General features: G+C 40.4%; 8 protein-coding genes across 9 annotated transcripts; 4 read left to right on the top strand and 4 right to left on the bottom strand.

The window, feature by feature from the left end:
• The first annotated feature begins 28 nt into the window (after positions 1-28).
• LOC6639300 (protein FAM76A) lies at positions 29-3,171 on the top strand. Of its 2 annotated transcripts, XM_002062573.4 has the most exons (6): positions 29-243; positions 571-635; positions 809-922; positions 1,551-1,644; positions 1,916-2,335; positions 2,415-3,171. In XM_002062573.4, exons 1-6 carry the CDS (start codon positions 154-156, stop codon positions 2,874-2,876), a joined length of 1,245 nt encoding a protein of 414 aa, XP_002062609.1. In that variant the 5' UTR covers positions 29-153; the 3' UTR covers positions 2,877-3,171. The 2 variants fall into 2 exon arrangements, with proteins under 2 accessions (XP_002062609.1, XP_023034762.1); XM_023178994.2 differs by lacking the exons at positions 29-243; positions 571-635; positions 1,551-1,644 and having other exon boundaries at positions 855-922.
• A 270-nt stretch (positions 3,172-3,441) lies between these two features.
• Positions 3,442-4,331, bottom strand: LOC6639301 (adrenodoxin-like protein 1, mitochondrial). Its single transcript, XM_023181149.2, has 3 exons — positions 4,188-4,331; positions 4,073-4,124; positions 3,442-4,019 (listed from the first exon to the last, which is right to left on the bottom strand). The coding sequence occupies exons 1-3, from the start codon at positions 4,303-4,305 to the stop codon at positions 3,668-3,670; spliced, it is 522 nt and encodes a 173-aa protein (XP_023036917.1). The 5' UTR covers positions 4,306-4,331; the 3' UTR covers positions 3,442-3,667.
• A 250-nt stretch (positions 4,332-4,581) lies between these two features.
• On the bottom strand, positions 4,582-5,517 carry LOC6639302 (heat shock protein 67B3). Its single transcript, XM_002062575.4, has one exon. It carries the CDS (start codon positions 5,363-5,365, stop codon positions 4,787-4,789), a length of 579 nt encoding a protein of 192 aa, XP_002062611.1. The 5' UTR covers positions 5,366-5,517; the 3' UTR covers positions 4,582-4,786.
• Positions 5,518-6,102: 585 nt separating this feature from the next.
• LOC6639303 (rhodanese domain-containing protein CG4456) lies at positions 6,103-6,964 on the top strand. The gene is made up of 3 exons (XM_002062576.4): positions 6,103-6,502; positions 6,561-6,720; positions 6,784-6,964. Exons 1-3 carry the CDS (start codon positions 6,304-6,306, stop codon positions 6,839-6,841), a joined length of 417 nt encoding a protein of 138 aa, XP_002062612.2. The 5' UTR covers positions 6,103-6,303; the 3' UTR covers positions 6,842-6,964.
• A 373-nt stretch (positions 6,965-7,337) lies between these two features.
• On the top strand, positions 7,338-8,042 carry LOC6639122 (heat shock protein 22). Its single transcript, XM_002062577.4, has one exon. It carries the CDS (start codon positions 7,427-7,429, stop codon positions 7,958-7,960), a length of 534 nt encoding a protein of 177 aa, XP_002062613.1. The 5' UTR covers positions 7,338-7,426; the 3' UTR covers positions 7,961-8,042.
• Positions 8,043-8,260: 218 nt separating this feature from the next.
• Positions 8,261-9,092, top strand: LOC6639123 (heat shock protein 27). Its single transcript, XM_002062578.4, has one exon. It carries the CDS (start codon positions 8,285-8,287, stop codon positions 8,882-8,884), a length of 600 nt encoding a protein of 199 aa, XP_002062614.1. The 5' UTR covers positions 8,261-8,284; the 3' UTR covers positions 8,885-9,092.
• A 136-nt stretch (positions 9,093-9,228) lies between these two features.
• LOC6639124 (heat shock protein 26) lies at positions 9,229-10,173 on the bottom strand. Its single transcript, XM_002062579.4, has one exon. It carries the CDS (start codon positions 10,001-10,003, stop codon positions 9,353-9,355), a length of 651 nt encoding a protein of 216 aa, XP_002062615.1. The 5' UTR covers positions 10,004-10,173; the 3' UTR covers positions 9,229-9,352.
• Positions 10,174-11,494: 1,321 nt separating this feature from the next.
• LOC6639125 (heat shock protein 67B1) lies at positions 11,495-13,238 on the bottom strand. Its single transcript, XM_002062580.4, has one exon. The coding sequence runs from the start codon at positions 13,043-13,045 to the stop codon at positions 11,630-11,632; it is 1,416 nt and encodes a 471-aa protein (XP_002062616.1). The 5' UTR covers positions 13,046-13,238; the 3' UTR covers positions 11,495-11,629.
• Between the last annotated feature and the right edge of the window lie 250 nt (positions 13,239-13,488).

Genomic DNA, 13,488 nt, shown 5'->3' with positions numbered 1-13,488 from the left:
TAGCCGACTGGTCGATAACCCGGTCAAACAATCTAGGAACTCCGCAGACTCATGTCATCCCTAGTTGTTGCAAATTGACTTGTAAAGAGAAAAAAAATTAAAAATTATATACATATTGCAACAAAGAAAACACAACATACATCGCAAAATAGAATGAGTGCAAAAGTATTATTATTCGCCTGCTCCAAATGTTTTTCTCGTCATCCATACGAAGAACTTTCGTCGGGTCAGCAGCTATGCAAGGTGAAAAACAGTAGAAACGCAGTAAAATCCAACCAATAACTGCAATAAACAAAACAACATAGTCAAACATTTTAGTGTGTGTGCGAGATTTTCCAAATGACGCTAGGAAAATTTTGACTAATGCGCATTTTAAAGTGCACGTAAAAATGGACGACAACGAAAACAAGCTAGGAAAAAAGAGGAAGAGGGCAAGCGTCGGTCAGTCAGGCACTAAGGCTGGCTATGACTAATATATCGGGATCTTAATCAAAATAAAAAAAAGAACGCACACAGAAGACGGGTAGTTAAATCTGAAACGGATTTTAATGCTAACTATTATATTTGCAGGGCTGCCGCGGATCTACCTCAGTTGTTAAATGTACTTACTGCCGCTCGGAGTTTCAACCCGCCACGTAAGTTAAGAGAGTGAGAGAGACTCAGGAATATTTGAAAATAGAAATATATAGTAAATCCAAAGAATGTGTCTATAAGCCTAATGTCATGATTTTAATCTCAGCATTTGAAATAATATAGAATTAGAATAATATATTATTACTTATAATCGCTTTATCTTTGATACCCACAGCAAATCACAGAGTGCCTGTAAAAAGTGTGAACATTATTTGGCCAAGTATGGCAAGCCGAATCCTTGTGAATGTTGTAAGATTGTCGCCGCCTTTGGCAGCTCCAAATGCATGAGGTAAAAAAACTATTGTTACTTTAAGCCCCTTTCTCCTAAGCTCTCATTCTATCTCTTTCCCATTGATTGTCACGGTACAGAGATAAAAGATAGTGCAAAATGAATGCTGTGCGCAAAGGCGTCATAGATACATAAAACCAGCGATCACTTTAAGCATTTAAACATTTGGTCGTTGTTTAGTTCCCAAGATTTCCTTTTAATACCGAAATTTTGAAATACTGAAAATATTTTCGAGCGGAATTGTTGCAAATGAAAGTGGCTTAATTCTTGATATCGACAATACGTGAGACAGTGCGCTATCTTCTCTCTTTGCACCGTGGTGTTAAGCTAAGAACTAGTTCTTATTTTTTAGTCTTGGCAGTGTAATTTGAATGCACAATATTTGATTGAGGTACCACCTTTTAGTTTATTAATATATGTATATACATAAAATATATGTGTATGTTTATATCCAGTAACCACATCCTAACCAAACCTAATTGTGCCTTCAAAGTACAACACAAAAAATAATCAATTAAATCCCTAAACATTGTCTCTTATGAACGCAAAACATTTTTTTCTTCTCTTTTTCTAAAAACAAAAATCCGAAAATTTCAAAAATCAAAAATGCAAAATTTTGGTAAAATAGATGCGCCAGCTATGAGGCAAAATATGGACCGCCCGTGCAATGTGATGAGTGCAAGCTGCGATCAGCCTTTGACAGGCGCGACGAGAACAAAAAGGTCAGCAAAGAAACCAGTACAGAACATAGCGGAGCATAACTGCGGAAGCGTATTCTCCTGAAGATGCCGCCCTACCGCAGTATTCCGTATAGTTATTAGAGAATTATTCTAAGTGCCCAATAAAAATAGTATTAGCAATGTAGTAGAATTCTTGAAAGGAATCCCATGTATTTGCGTTCATAAGAGCCCCCCAAGAAATCATAATTGCCTGTGACTGTTTTAATTTTTTTTAAAATATTTTCACCATTTTTTCTGTTGTTGTATTTTGCAGGTAAATGGCAAACTGCTTTGCTGGCTGTGTACCTGCGCATATAAGCGCGCCCTGCTGAAGGCCCAGCAGGAAGGCCGAATACCTATGACCAAAAAACGACCACATGAAAAATCCTCCTCCACGCACCGAGACAGTTCGAATGCAGCCAAAAAACCAACGCGCAACGAACTGGGCAAAGGTCAAGCCGGAAATGCCGCAGTTAGCGGTGCTGGATTGGATTTGCCCGAGAAGATTTCAGTATCCACACGGGGGCAGGGTGGAGGCAGTGGTAATGGCACAATAGCTGCTCCAGCTGCCATTAATGTCGATACCAATTCATCAGATCACGTGGTTGCCATTACATATTTAAAGGAACGTATTGCCAGTCTGGAAAAACGTTTAAATCAAAAAGACAAAGAGCTGCTCGAGAAGGATAAACAGGTGAGATTCACAACGAATACAAAAATACTGCTTTTGAGCACAATATGAAGATGTAAAATTACCGCCCATATTATTGCAGTTAACCGAATTGAAAGGCAAAAATTTTGAAAAGGAAAATGACATGCGCAACCGTATGAAGGACGTAGAACGATTGCACGACATGAAGGTTGATAATTTGAATCGTAAAGTAGCAAGCCTATTAAAAGACCTCGCTACTCTCAAAAAAAGCAACAGCAATAATAGCAAGAAGCAGAGCAAGTCGGACATAAAGGAATCTAAACGTGAAGCCGCAAACTTATCGCCAAAGGAGGATTCGGAGAAGTCAACTGATAAGCTGATCAGCAACAATAACAAGACACCAACCTCGGGGGCAGGATCGGCCGGATCAGCAACTCCGGTGATTGCCACTGCCTCCATGGATTCCAATGACGATGAGAAGAGTCGTGACCCAGATCAGGAAGAAGAGCGCAGCGAGCCCGAAGAGCGTAACAGCGGGCGATCACGTTCAGCCTCCAGCAGTCCTTCCCCATCCTCAAACTGAGGACCTATACAATTTTCATTTAATTATCAGTTTTAGTTTGTCCACTTACACGACCTTTATGTGTAAAATTTATATACATTTAATTTTTTTGTACTATCATTAAAACACAAAAAAGAAAAAAAAATAGAGTGCCGCTCTATCTTCGGTTGTTCCGAAGTTATTATACCCTTGCAAAAAAAACTCGTAGCGCAACGAAGCCGATTAATCTTCCGGGATTGATTAACATAGAACATATCAGTTTTGCTAATGCGATCAGTTTAGCGGAAAGATCATAGGAGTTATTCTATGGAGTTATCCCAATAAACAAAATATTTACGAAACTAGAAACCATTGAACTCTCCTCGTTATGATGATACAAATAACGCTTTTTGCAAGGGTATAAAAATATTTTACAATATTTGTTCCATTATTTTATCCTATCTTTATAATCTTTTTTTATTATTTTTTTTAGAGAGATTAGAAAATTATTATTTTATATAGGATTGTCTTAACAAATACTTTGCTTTAGTTTAATTTAAAAAATAAAGATGTTTGGTGAGCGAAAAAAAACACGTGCAGTTTGGAATACTTTTTGAAAAACTATTATTCTGATGTTTTAATAACACTAATCCAGTTTATTGGCATGGACTATTTCTGACCTAAGGAATATTACATAAGTAAATGTAAACTTTGGTCTAAAGTTTTAGAAAAATCACTACATCGTTCATAAAAACAACAAAGTATTTTGGTTAGAAATAGTAAACATTCCCTTTAGGTCTTTTTATACTACATATGGGCATAGAATTCTTTGACTAGTGCGGTTTAGGCTTGTGCCCATCCACGTAAAAATTGCGTGTAGCTTTTGGAAGCTCCAGCTCCATGCCCTCCATAGTTTTATCGAGGTGAATTTGACAGCCCAAACGAGAATTCTCACGTAGAAACGGGGCCATGTCAAGGAGGTCGTCCTCCTTTTCGTCAGCCTCGTTGAGTTTTTCAAGATAATCGTGCTGCACATACACATGACAGGTGGTGCAGGCTAGTGATGCCTCACAGGCGCCCTCCATTTCGATCCCGTGCCGATGGGCCAAATAGAGTACATTGTCGCCCACTTTGCCCTGGACTTTAAAACGTTTCCCATCCTTGTCGATGTAGATTATGTTAACTCTGTAAATGGATGCCCATAAGAAATACAACTATGTTAAGAATCTTGAGCTTACATTTCGTCCGCGGATTTTGGATCCTGCCATTCGTACTCGCCATGCTGTAAGACTGAAAGAATAAAAGAATAATAATTAATTCTAGTCCCGGAATCACTTTCACCCGACCATTTACATCTTGTTGTGTGTAACCTCCGGTTAGCACCAAGCAATACTTTCTGAGCAGGTTTAATGAATTGTTTTTGAAAGAATTGCGTAGAATTACGCGACTGACGAAATAGTAAACAAATCATATTTTCATATCATATGGCAGTTTCGATAGTATCGATGGCAATGGTAAAGACCGATAGATCGATGAAAATTTTCCGATGGTTATATATCGGCAGTACCAGCCATATGTTTTATTATGTTCTGTGTTTTCCAACATTGATAACGATAACGATTGCCGTTGTTGTTAATTATCGGTTTAAGTCGATTAAATTAATTATTAAAATTAAACATTTTGTCCAAAGCGTTTTTTCATGTGTGGAACTAACTTAATCCCAAAAAAGGCAACCAAAAAATAATAGTTTAATTTGATATTTATTTTATTTAATACTGAATAGTTGATAAGTCTTTAAAATTGTGATTAGTTTGCTTATTAAAATGTAATTGTCATAATTGGATTTAATGAATGAATGAATATTTTGAAGTGCAATAATATAATGTATTATATATTCAGAGTCTTGGAGAAAATCACTTGGCCGCTCCTTGCTTAGCTATTTTTGACTGGGCTTACTTGTCTTCGGGCTTAATATTTTCATTCTTATTTTTGACATTCTGAAATAAATCGCTTGGTCCCACATGCTTGATAGGAATTACGCGCTCCTGTAGCTCCTCCTTGGACATCAATGGTGACGCTGTTATGGTCAACACACCGTCTTCCGTCAGGGAAGAGCTTATAGCATCGGCATCATATTCCTTAGGTAGCGGATAACGGCGCACAAAATGACGAGTCACATGACCATGTTCATCTTCGCGTTCCTCGTGCTTGCCCTCAACGACCAGACAATCGTTGATTAGCTTGACGGTTAGTTCGCCTGGCTCGAATAAAGCGACATCGAGATGCACCTCAAAATTGCCTTTGTTATCCTTGGATGCTCCCAGGGCTGTCAGTTCACCATTTCGTTTTTTATTCGCCACCAAGTGATGAGCATGAGCACCCATTCTGGCAATCATTCCCAACGTATGAAAATCCAATTCATGGTGCTGGCGAGAATGCATACGTCGGTATAAACGGTTCGGAAAAATATCGTGTCCATAATAAATTGAGTCTGGGGAATCCAAATTTAAGACAAACGGAATATCCGGCATGATTTCCTTCAAATTTTCTTCGTTCCTTCGACTATCGATTAAAAGTATCTGTATCTGGCACAAGTGCACTGCACTGACTGCTATCTGTTTTGAAATTGAATAAGACTTCAACTTAGTTTAACTTTTGTAACGCAAATGCGGAGTTGTACAGGTCAATGGGTGCCTTTTATACCCCGCGCACTGTTCCCATTTTTCACAGAGCTTTTCTGGAGCGACATCGGGAAAATTCTGAAGCTTTTTAATGGGGGAGTTTTGCGAAAAAGCAAGAGAAGTAAAGTTACTTAAGTTATCATCAAATTGATTTCTGTGATGGTTGATTAAATATTTTCACATGTCATTAACGTTGATTTACATATACATATATGCATGTTAATTAAATGCCGCATGCAGACCAGACGTCTGAAAAGATGTCACTGTCACCCACTTGGCCTGCCATTCAGACCAGACACGGACTGGTCCATGTCATGTTTACCTTTTATATACATACATATGTATTAGCTTATTGTTCATTTAGGATAGTTTGCAAATAAAACTAAAAAGAACAAAAATTAAATGGCAACTTTATGGAAAAACATGATAACAAAAATCAAATCAAAAACCTAGAAACTTCATTAAAATTCTCTCGTCAATTGGGATGAATTTTCTCTGGAATCTCTAAAGAGCTTATAAGCTTTCCAACTGTCGCGGTCGCACCAAAACCGCAGACAAATAACATTCAAATTTCTATCTAGTAGACGCTGTCTAGCCTAGCAGCCAGTTAAATATCAAATTTGTTGTTCTATTTCTATATAAATTTGACGACGACGCGCCTATGACACCGAAGACAATTAGCGCCAGTCAATGCAAATATTACCACAAAAGTGACATCTGATAACACAAACGACATTTGCAAACAAATCGGAATCAAAATTGCGATCCAAATCTTTGCTACACAATAAATGTCGCTGCTAGTAATAGCGCCGAAGTCAGTTCTTCAGAGACTGGCAAACCAAGTGAAAGTTCGTACTTTTATAAAAATGGCCACCTATGAGCAGGTTAAAGACATTCCCAATCATCCAGAAGCCTATTTGATTGATGTACGCAACGAGGATGAGCTGAAGAAAACGGGTACCATACCAGCCAGCCTGAATATACCCTGTAAGGATATTACATATACATATATATAAATATTTGTTCAGTAAGAAATTTATTTTAGTGCCAGATTTGTCGGGGGCGTTGGTTTTGGAATCTGACGAATTTTTAAGTGCCTATGGCAGGAGTAAGCCGACCAAGAGCACAAAAATCATATTCACCTGTCAATCTGGACGCCGTGCCTTAGAGGCCAACAAAATCGCCAAGGCAGCGGGCTATGTAAAGTAAGAATTTATATAAGTTTAAATTTGAATTTAATTTATACATAAGTCCGAACATTTATTTAGCACTCATGTTTATGATGGTTCCTGGAACGATTGGGCTAAAAGAGAGGGTCTTGCTTAGAGCGAAAGGGCAGCACAATAAATAAGTTTTGGAAAGTTTTTAAATTTATGGAACCAGCCATCAATGGTATAAATACGTACTATCCTTATTTTATTTGGAATAAATTCTACTCTAAATTGTAAATATTTTTATACCCTTGCAAAAGTCATAGCCTTTTGGTTTTCACATCGCTAGTTTAACACACAGACAACAAACACATGAACACTGACCTGCCTCAACACGAAGAGAGAAAGCGCAGAGAGAGTAAGGAAACTTACGTTCTCGGAGCTTCTGTTAAAGCAGTGCAGCCCTTATTAGTATGGATATACATACGTATGTACACACATATATGTAGATGTATGCATAAAAATGTCACTGGCCAATTTCAAACGTTTTATAAAATTGCATCAGAATTTCGAGAGAGAGCTAGATACTTCTAGAGACGACACTTGCTGGGAATGTGGTGGGTATAAATAACAGCCGGCACTGCTAGCATGCTTCACAGTTGAAACTTATCAAATTTGGCGAAAGCATCGCTCTCCGGCAGTCCCTTTCTGGAAGTGATTTTGGTAGTTATAGTAACAATTACATTAAATCAACATAAAGATGCGATCGTTACCCATGTTCCTGCGGATGGCCGAGGAGTTGTCTCGTATGCCGCGTCTCTCGTCGCCTATTCAGGCATTCTTCCATGAGCCACCTATGTGGAGTGTCGGCATTCCACGTTGGCAACAGATTTCTCGCTGGCAGGAGCAGGAGTTCGCTCCTCCTTCAAAAATAACCAAGGAAGGCTACCAGGTGACACTCGATGTGAAGGACTACAATGAACTGAATGTGAAGGTAGTGGATGATAGTGTTGTCCTTGTTGAAGGCAAAACAGAGCAAAAAATGAATGATGACTGTGGCTACAGTTCCCGTCACTTTTTGCGAAGATTTGTTTTACCTGAAGGATATGATGCGGATCAAGTAACCTCCTCTTTGAGTAGCGATGGAGTGCTGACCATTAATGTGCCCAATCCACCGTCGGTTCAAGAAGCAATCAAGGAGCGCATAGTACCTATTCAAAATACTGGAGAACCAGCCATCAAAGCCAAAAAGCAAAAGCCTGTGGAAGAGGAAGGTGTGGAAAAGAATGCATAATCAAGCCGACTGAGAAATTAAATAAGCCCTTTAGTTTATAGACAAAATCTTGTGAAACAAAATAAAAGAACATTGCGAAAAACTTTCGTTTTATTTCTTCCTACAATGCTGTCTTCGTCACTTTCCTTCGCATGTGACGTACATTTTTGACATTCGTCCAATTTTGTTGGCCTTCTTGCTGCACTTGGGGCCGATCCGAATCGTTTAGATGAATCATCGACACTATAGCGATTCGCATCCGGTGCTGCATCTATAAAAACCCTCAAGCAGCTTCGATAAATTTTATAAAAAATCTTGAAGTGACCGCGTACGTTCCGCGTTATTATGGCTCTGGTTCCCACCACATATCGAGATCTTTCGCGAGAATTCGACAGACAGTTACCAATCCGACGTCTGTATCAACCTCATGATTTCCAGCTCTATCCCTATCTTTGGGATGACCCGCGTGTCTGGTGGCCGAATCAAAGTGACTCTCTACGCCCTTTGGATGAGCTTGTAACACGCCGAGTTAGAAATCAATTGATACAATCAACTTCTCCCTATGAGTGGGCGTATCCCATGCGCTGGGATAACTACTATTCAGGAGAACGTGTACATGTAGATGAAAAGGGCTTTCGCATTGACATTGATGTAAGGCAATTTCGCCCACACGAAATTGTAGTGAAGACCAACGATGATTATATCATAGTCCAGGGCAATCACAGCAAACGGAATGAAGGCCCAAATGGTTTAGTAGAGCGACATTTTGTGCGTAAATATCTATTGCCCAGGGGCTACAATGCGAACGAAGTGATCTCCGACATATCTAGCGACGGCATTCTAACCATAAAGGCACCACCGCCGCCGCCAGCTAAATACTACACTCCTGGAGAGCGTCTGGTGCGTGTGCATGAGACAGGAAAATTGGCCCTTCCTTGGAAATAGCTCGCAGTGTTTTCATACATATGTATGTACATATATGCCCAGTGACAAGTTGCAAACTAGAGGGGGAGAAAAAAAAGAAATCAAAATCAAGGTCAACTATTTTGGTATCCCCCAAAGCAAGTGCAACGGGCTAACGAAATTTAAATTGGAAATTAAAAATGCGCAATAAATATACATACATACAAATTGTATGCCCATATAGAAATAACAGCCTCTCGTACATTATTTAATTAAAACTCAAGGACGGGAAAGCCATGGAGACACCAAGATCCAAGATTATAGATTTAGATCTTTAATTTCGACAAAATAAAAAAAGTGTAATTTTAAATTTTGAAGCCATTGAGTATTGTAGTAAGTTGAAAAAAAAACTTTAGTTTATTACACAAATCTTTTGCTTAATACAGAAATGCAATAAATAAATTATGATGGAGGAAATGGTGGTGTGGGCCGGGCAACAAAGGAATGGTACTACTGCTTGGCACTGCCGTTTGTAGCCTTGGTTTTGACCTCCTTGTCACTATCTTCGGGACGGTTCTGCTTGATATTCAAATGTGCTGGTCCCACCTGTTGAATTTGAATGGTTCGCTCCTTGGTGTTGTCCGTAATGGGCTGAGGTTTGGGTATGACGATGTTGAGAACACCATCTGACGATAAAGAGGAGGCCACTCTATCAGCTTCATAACCATCCGGGACCTTGTAGCGGCGAACAAAATGGCGCATAATGTGGCCATGTTCATCCTCACGCTCCTCGTGCTTTCCCTCAACGACGATGGTTTTGTTGTCCACAATTTTAACGTTCAATTCACTCGGCTTAAACTGCGATACATCCATGCACACCTGAAAGCCATCTTTTCCCACCTGGGGATAAAGCGGCCAGTGCTCCAGAGTGTGCTTTGCCAATTCACGGTTTCGCTGACGTTTAGCCAAGATTTGAGCCGCCGGAGACACAGGACAAACTGGGGAAGCACATGGGCAACCATGCTCGTTAACTGCCAGACGGTGGGGAGTAACCCAGCTCTGAAGGTAACGAGGCTGATGCATGCCCAAGCCAAATTCGTACATTGGGCTGCGTGGCTCCTGCATTTCATCGACCAAGGAAATCAGTTGAGATAATGACATTTTGCTTTAATGTATATATGTATGTATGTATACAGGGCTTCTTCTCACAAGTACTTTACTTAGAATTTTAAGGTTAAACTTAAATGGCGTTTGCTTTTTTCTTGACTTCTTTGTCAACTTTCTTAGATGTACCACGATTAACGGTTGTTTTTCTATATGACGTGAAACAAAATGCTGCTGCTGATTTTATAGTGGAGCGCTTCTCTTCTAGAAGAGTCCACCCTCTGCTAGAATAAAGAGAGCGCGAAGCTTTTTTAATGTGTGTGTGTGTGTGTGTGCGATGAGAGTGATGAGTGCAAGAGAATGTTGGTTAGACTGTTACTCACTCTTCGCTGTTTCTTAACTCAATTGCAAAATATGTACATATGTATATGCAATGTACCACGATTAACGGTTGTTTCTAATAGAGACGACGTGAAACAAAAAAAATGACTATGTTTGACGGCACCACTGCAAGGGGGGATCGCAACTCGATGTCGCAGCTCGATCCAACATGCAACAAAGAGTAAAAAGAGAGTAAAAACCGTGAGAAATGGTCGGAATCGAGCAATGGAGTCAAACTCCGACAATAGAGTCGAACATGCAACCTCGGAATCGAACGTCGAAGAAAGAGAACAAATGCTGCTGCTGATTTTATAGAGGAGCGCTTCTCTTCTAGAAGAGTCCACCCTCTGCTAGAATAAAGAGAGCGCGAAGCTTTTTTAATGTGTGTGTGTGTGTGTGTGCGATGAGAGTGATGAGTGCAAGAGAATGTTGGTTAGACTGTTACTCACTCTTCGCTGTTTCTTAACTCAATTGCAAAATATGTACATATGTATATGCAATGTACCACGATTAACGGTTGTTTCTAATAGAGACGACGTGAAACAAAAAAAATGACTATGTTTGACGGCACCACTGCAAGGGGGGATCGCAACTCGATGTCGCAGCTCGATCCAACATGCAACAAAGAGTAAAAAGAGAGTAAAAACCGTGAGAAATGGTCGGAATCGAGCAATGGAGTCAAACTCCGACAATAGAGTCGAACATGCAACCTCGGAATCGAACGTCGAAGAAAGAGAACAAATGCTGCTGCTGATTTTATAGAGGAGCGCTTCTCTTCTAGAAGAGTCTACCCGCTGCTAGAATAAAGAGAGAACGAAGCTTTTTTAATGTGTGTGTGTGTGTGTGTGTGATGAGAGTGATGAGTGCAAGAGAATGTTGGTTAGAATGTTACTCACTCATCGCTGTTTCTTAACTCAATTGCAAAATATGTACATATGTATATGCAATGTACATACATATGTACCTAAGTATGAGTGTACATTTGCGTGTATGTACATTTGTACATAATGGCAAAGAGAAAAAAACTACTTGAATTGTCATTCTCTTTATTTATTTTTAAATAATAGTACATTTTGTATACTTTTGTTTGTTTTGTTTTTATTTTAGTATGGAATACTTGTAGTTGTTGTTATTGCTGTTTTGTTAGTAAATAATATTTTAGTGAAATAGTATTCTCTTAGCTGCTTCTTTTATTATTATATACGATTTAAAAAAAAAAAAAAAAAACACAAGAAACATTTATCATTTATGGGTAATAAAACGCACGACGTTTATTAATTGTAGTAGTTTTCGATTCAGTCTTCACTTGGTCAATTCCTCTGGTTTCGACCCATTTTCGCCAGCTGTAGTCGCCACCGGATTGTTCTTGGCCAGAAGTATTGCTGCATCTTGGGCAGCTAATTCCTCGGCCCCCTTGAGGAGAGGCTTTTCTAGTGTTTCTGGAGACGGAACTGGATTAGAAGCAGCTTCGTCTGCCTTGGCCGTGTCCTTCGCCGCATCCTGGGCATCCTTAGTATTGGTGTTTCCATTGTTGGAGCTGACCTCCACATTGTTGGCATTGGAATCCGGCTCAACAGTAATTGGAGAAGGGGTAGAAATCGGGGTTGGTTTTAGAGTGGGTATGGGGTTAGATGTGGGCGTGTCTTCAGACGAAACTGCTTCCTTGACTGCTTCCACGGCAGCCTCAACCTCCATATTCATGGACACAGTCTCTAGTTTCTTCTCGAAATCGCCATTTTTGGCATTGGAAATTGTGGTGGAAGTAGTTTCCACCACTGCAGCTTCCTCAGTCTCTTTAGTGGCAGCCTTAAATTCGTCTGCAGCGTCGTTTCCCATTGCATTGGCAGATTCCAACCCTTTCTCAATGGCGTTCCCGTTGCTCTCTAGTACCGGAGCGACGATATTCTTCGGCTTTGGCTCGGACGCAGCTGCAATGGAAGCTGTTGCAGCTGTTGTAGAAGTGAGAGTGGGAGTTGGTGCAGGAATAGTGGAAGCTACCACCTGCTCTACAGATTTTGTCTGCTGTATATCGACAATGCGTTCACCCCCGCCCTTAACCACTGGTGGGGGCGGCGGCGAAGCCTTTACAGTTAAAATTCCATCCGAAGATAGTGTAGAATGGACATCGACCGGATCATAGCCTTTGGGCAGTATATATTTGCGTATGAAATGACGCGAGATAACGCCATGACCATCCTCCTTTTCATCGTGCTGGCCCTCGACCACAATGCAATTATCAATGGTCTTAACACTAAGCTCGGCGGCTGCGAATTGTTTCACGTTCATGCTCACCTGGAAGCCATTGCGATTGACTACTGAATGAGAAGATTTACTGCTCCCTAATGCAGATGTTGAGGACGAGGGCGCCGTGTTGTAGCTGGCCTTTAGCAAATCCCTTTCCAACTCTATAATAGACTTATTACAACAGGCAGTCTTGGCTCCAGCCACACGGTTATATGGGTGATGGCGATGCTGCTGCTGCTGCTGCTGCGACTGCCCTTTTACAGGCACCCAAATCACCGAAGATGACGTAGAGTTTGGATTCCCCCCACCGAGGCGCATTCCCAAGCGTGATTGCTGCTGTGTGGGTGCGGATGCAGCGGCCAGCTGCTCCAAGGGATACATACCGAAACCCACATCATCTACGTCCATAGCTACGCTACGGTTGAAGTCATTGAGCTCCTCGGCCAGATCGAGTATGAAGGGTATTAGCGACATGTTTCTGACGTTTTGAGTTTTTCGCTGATTATTCTTGTTGCAAGGGGTCTTTTTCCTATAATTTTTGTCTGCGAGAAACTTTGTCTTTTTTCCGGTGCTGGACCCTGGTAATTGCTTTTGCTAATTTGCTTTGGTTTACCCGTCTGCGATCCGTTCCGGCTTCTTACTGACTTACGTTTGAGGGCTTATGGCTGAATGTTCAGGCTTTTAAACGTCTGTGCAGCGCTGAATGGAAATCTGTATGATGTCTGGACTGGAAAGTTGGGGGAGGAGGGACGGTTGGCTTAATAACTGGCTAACGAAATGTTCCCCTGGTCTCTATATCTTCCTTCTCCAAACCTTTTGTTTATTTGCCAAGATTTTTGAATCAAACATAGCAGAAATCTTCGATAGGATACGCACTTTTAGAAAACAAAGAAAATATGGCAAATTTAAAAAAAAAA

Source organism: Drosophila willistoni (genome assembly GCF_018902025.1).
Source record: "Drosophila willistoni isolate 14030-0811.24 chromosome XR unlocalized genomic scaffold, UCI_dwil_1.1 Seg144, whole genome shotgun sequence".
In the NCBI taxonomy this organism is placed as follows: Eukaryota; Metazoa; Arthropoda; class Insecta; order Diptera; family Drosophilidae; genus Drosophila; species Drosophila willistoni.
The sequence above is the reverse complement of the archived record's forward strand: the minus strand, read 5'-3'. Positions and strand labels throughout refer to the sequence as shown.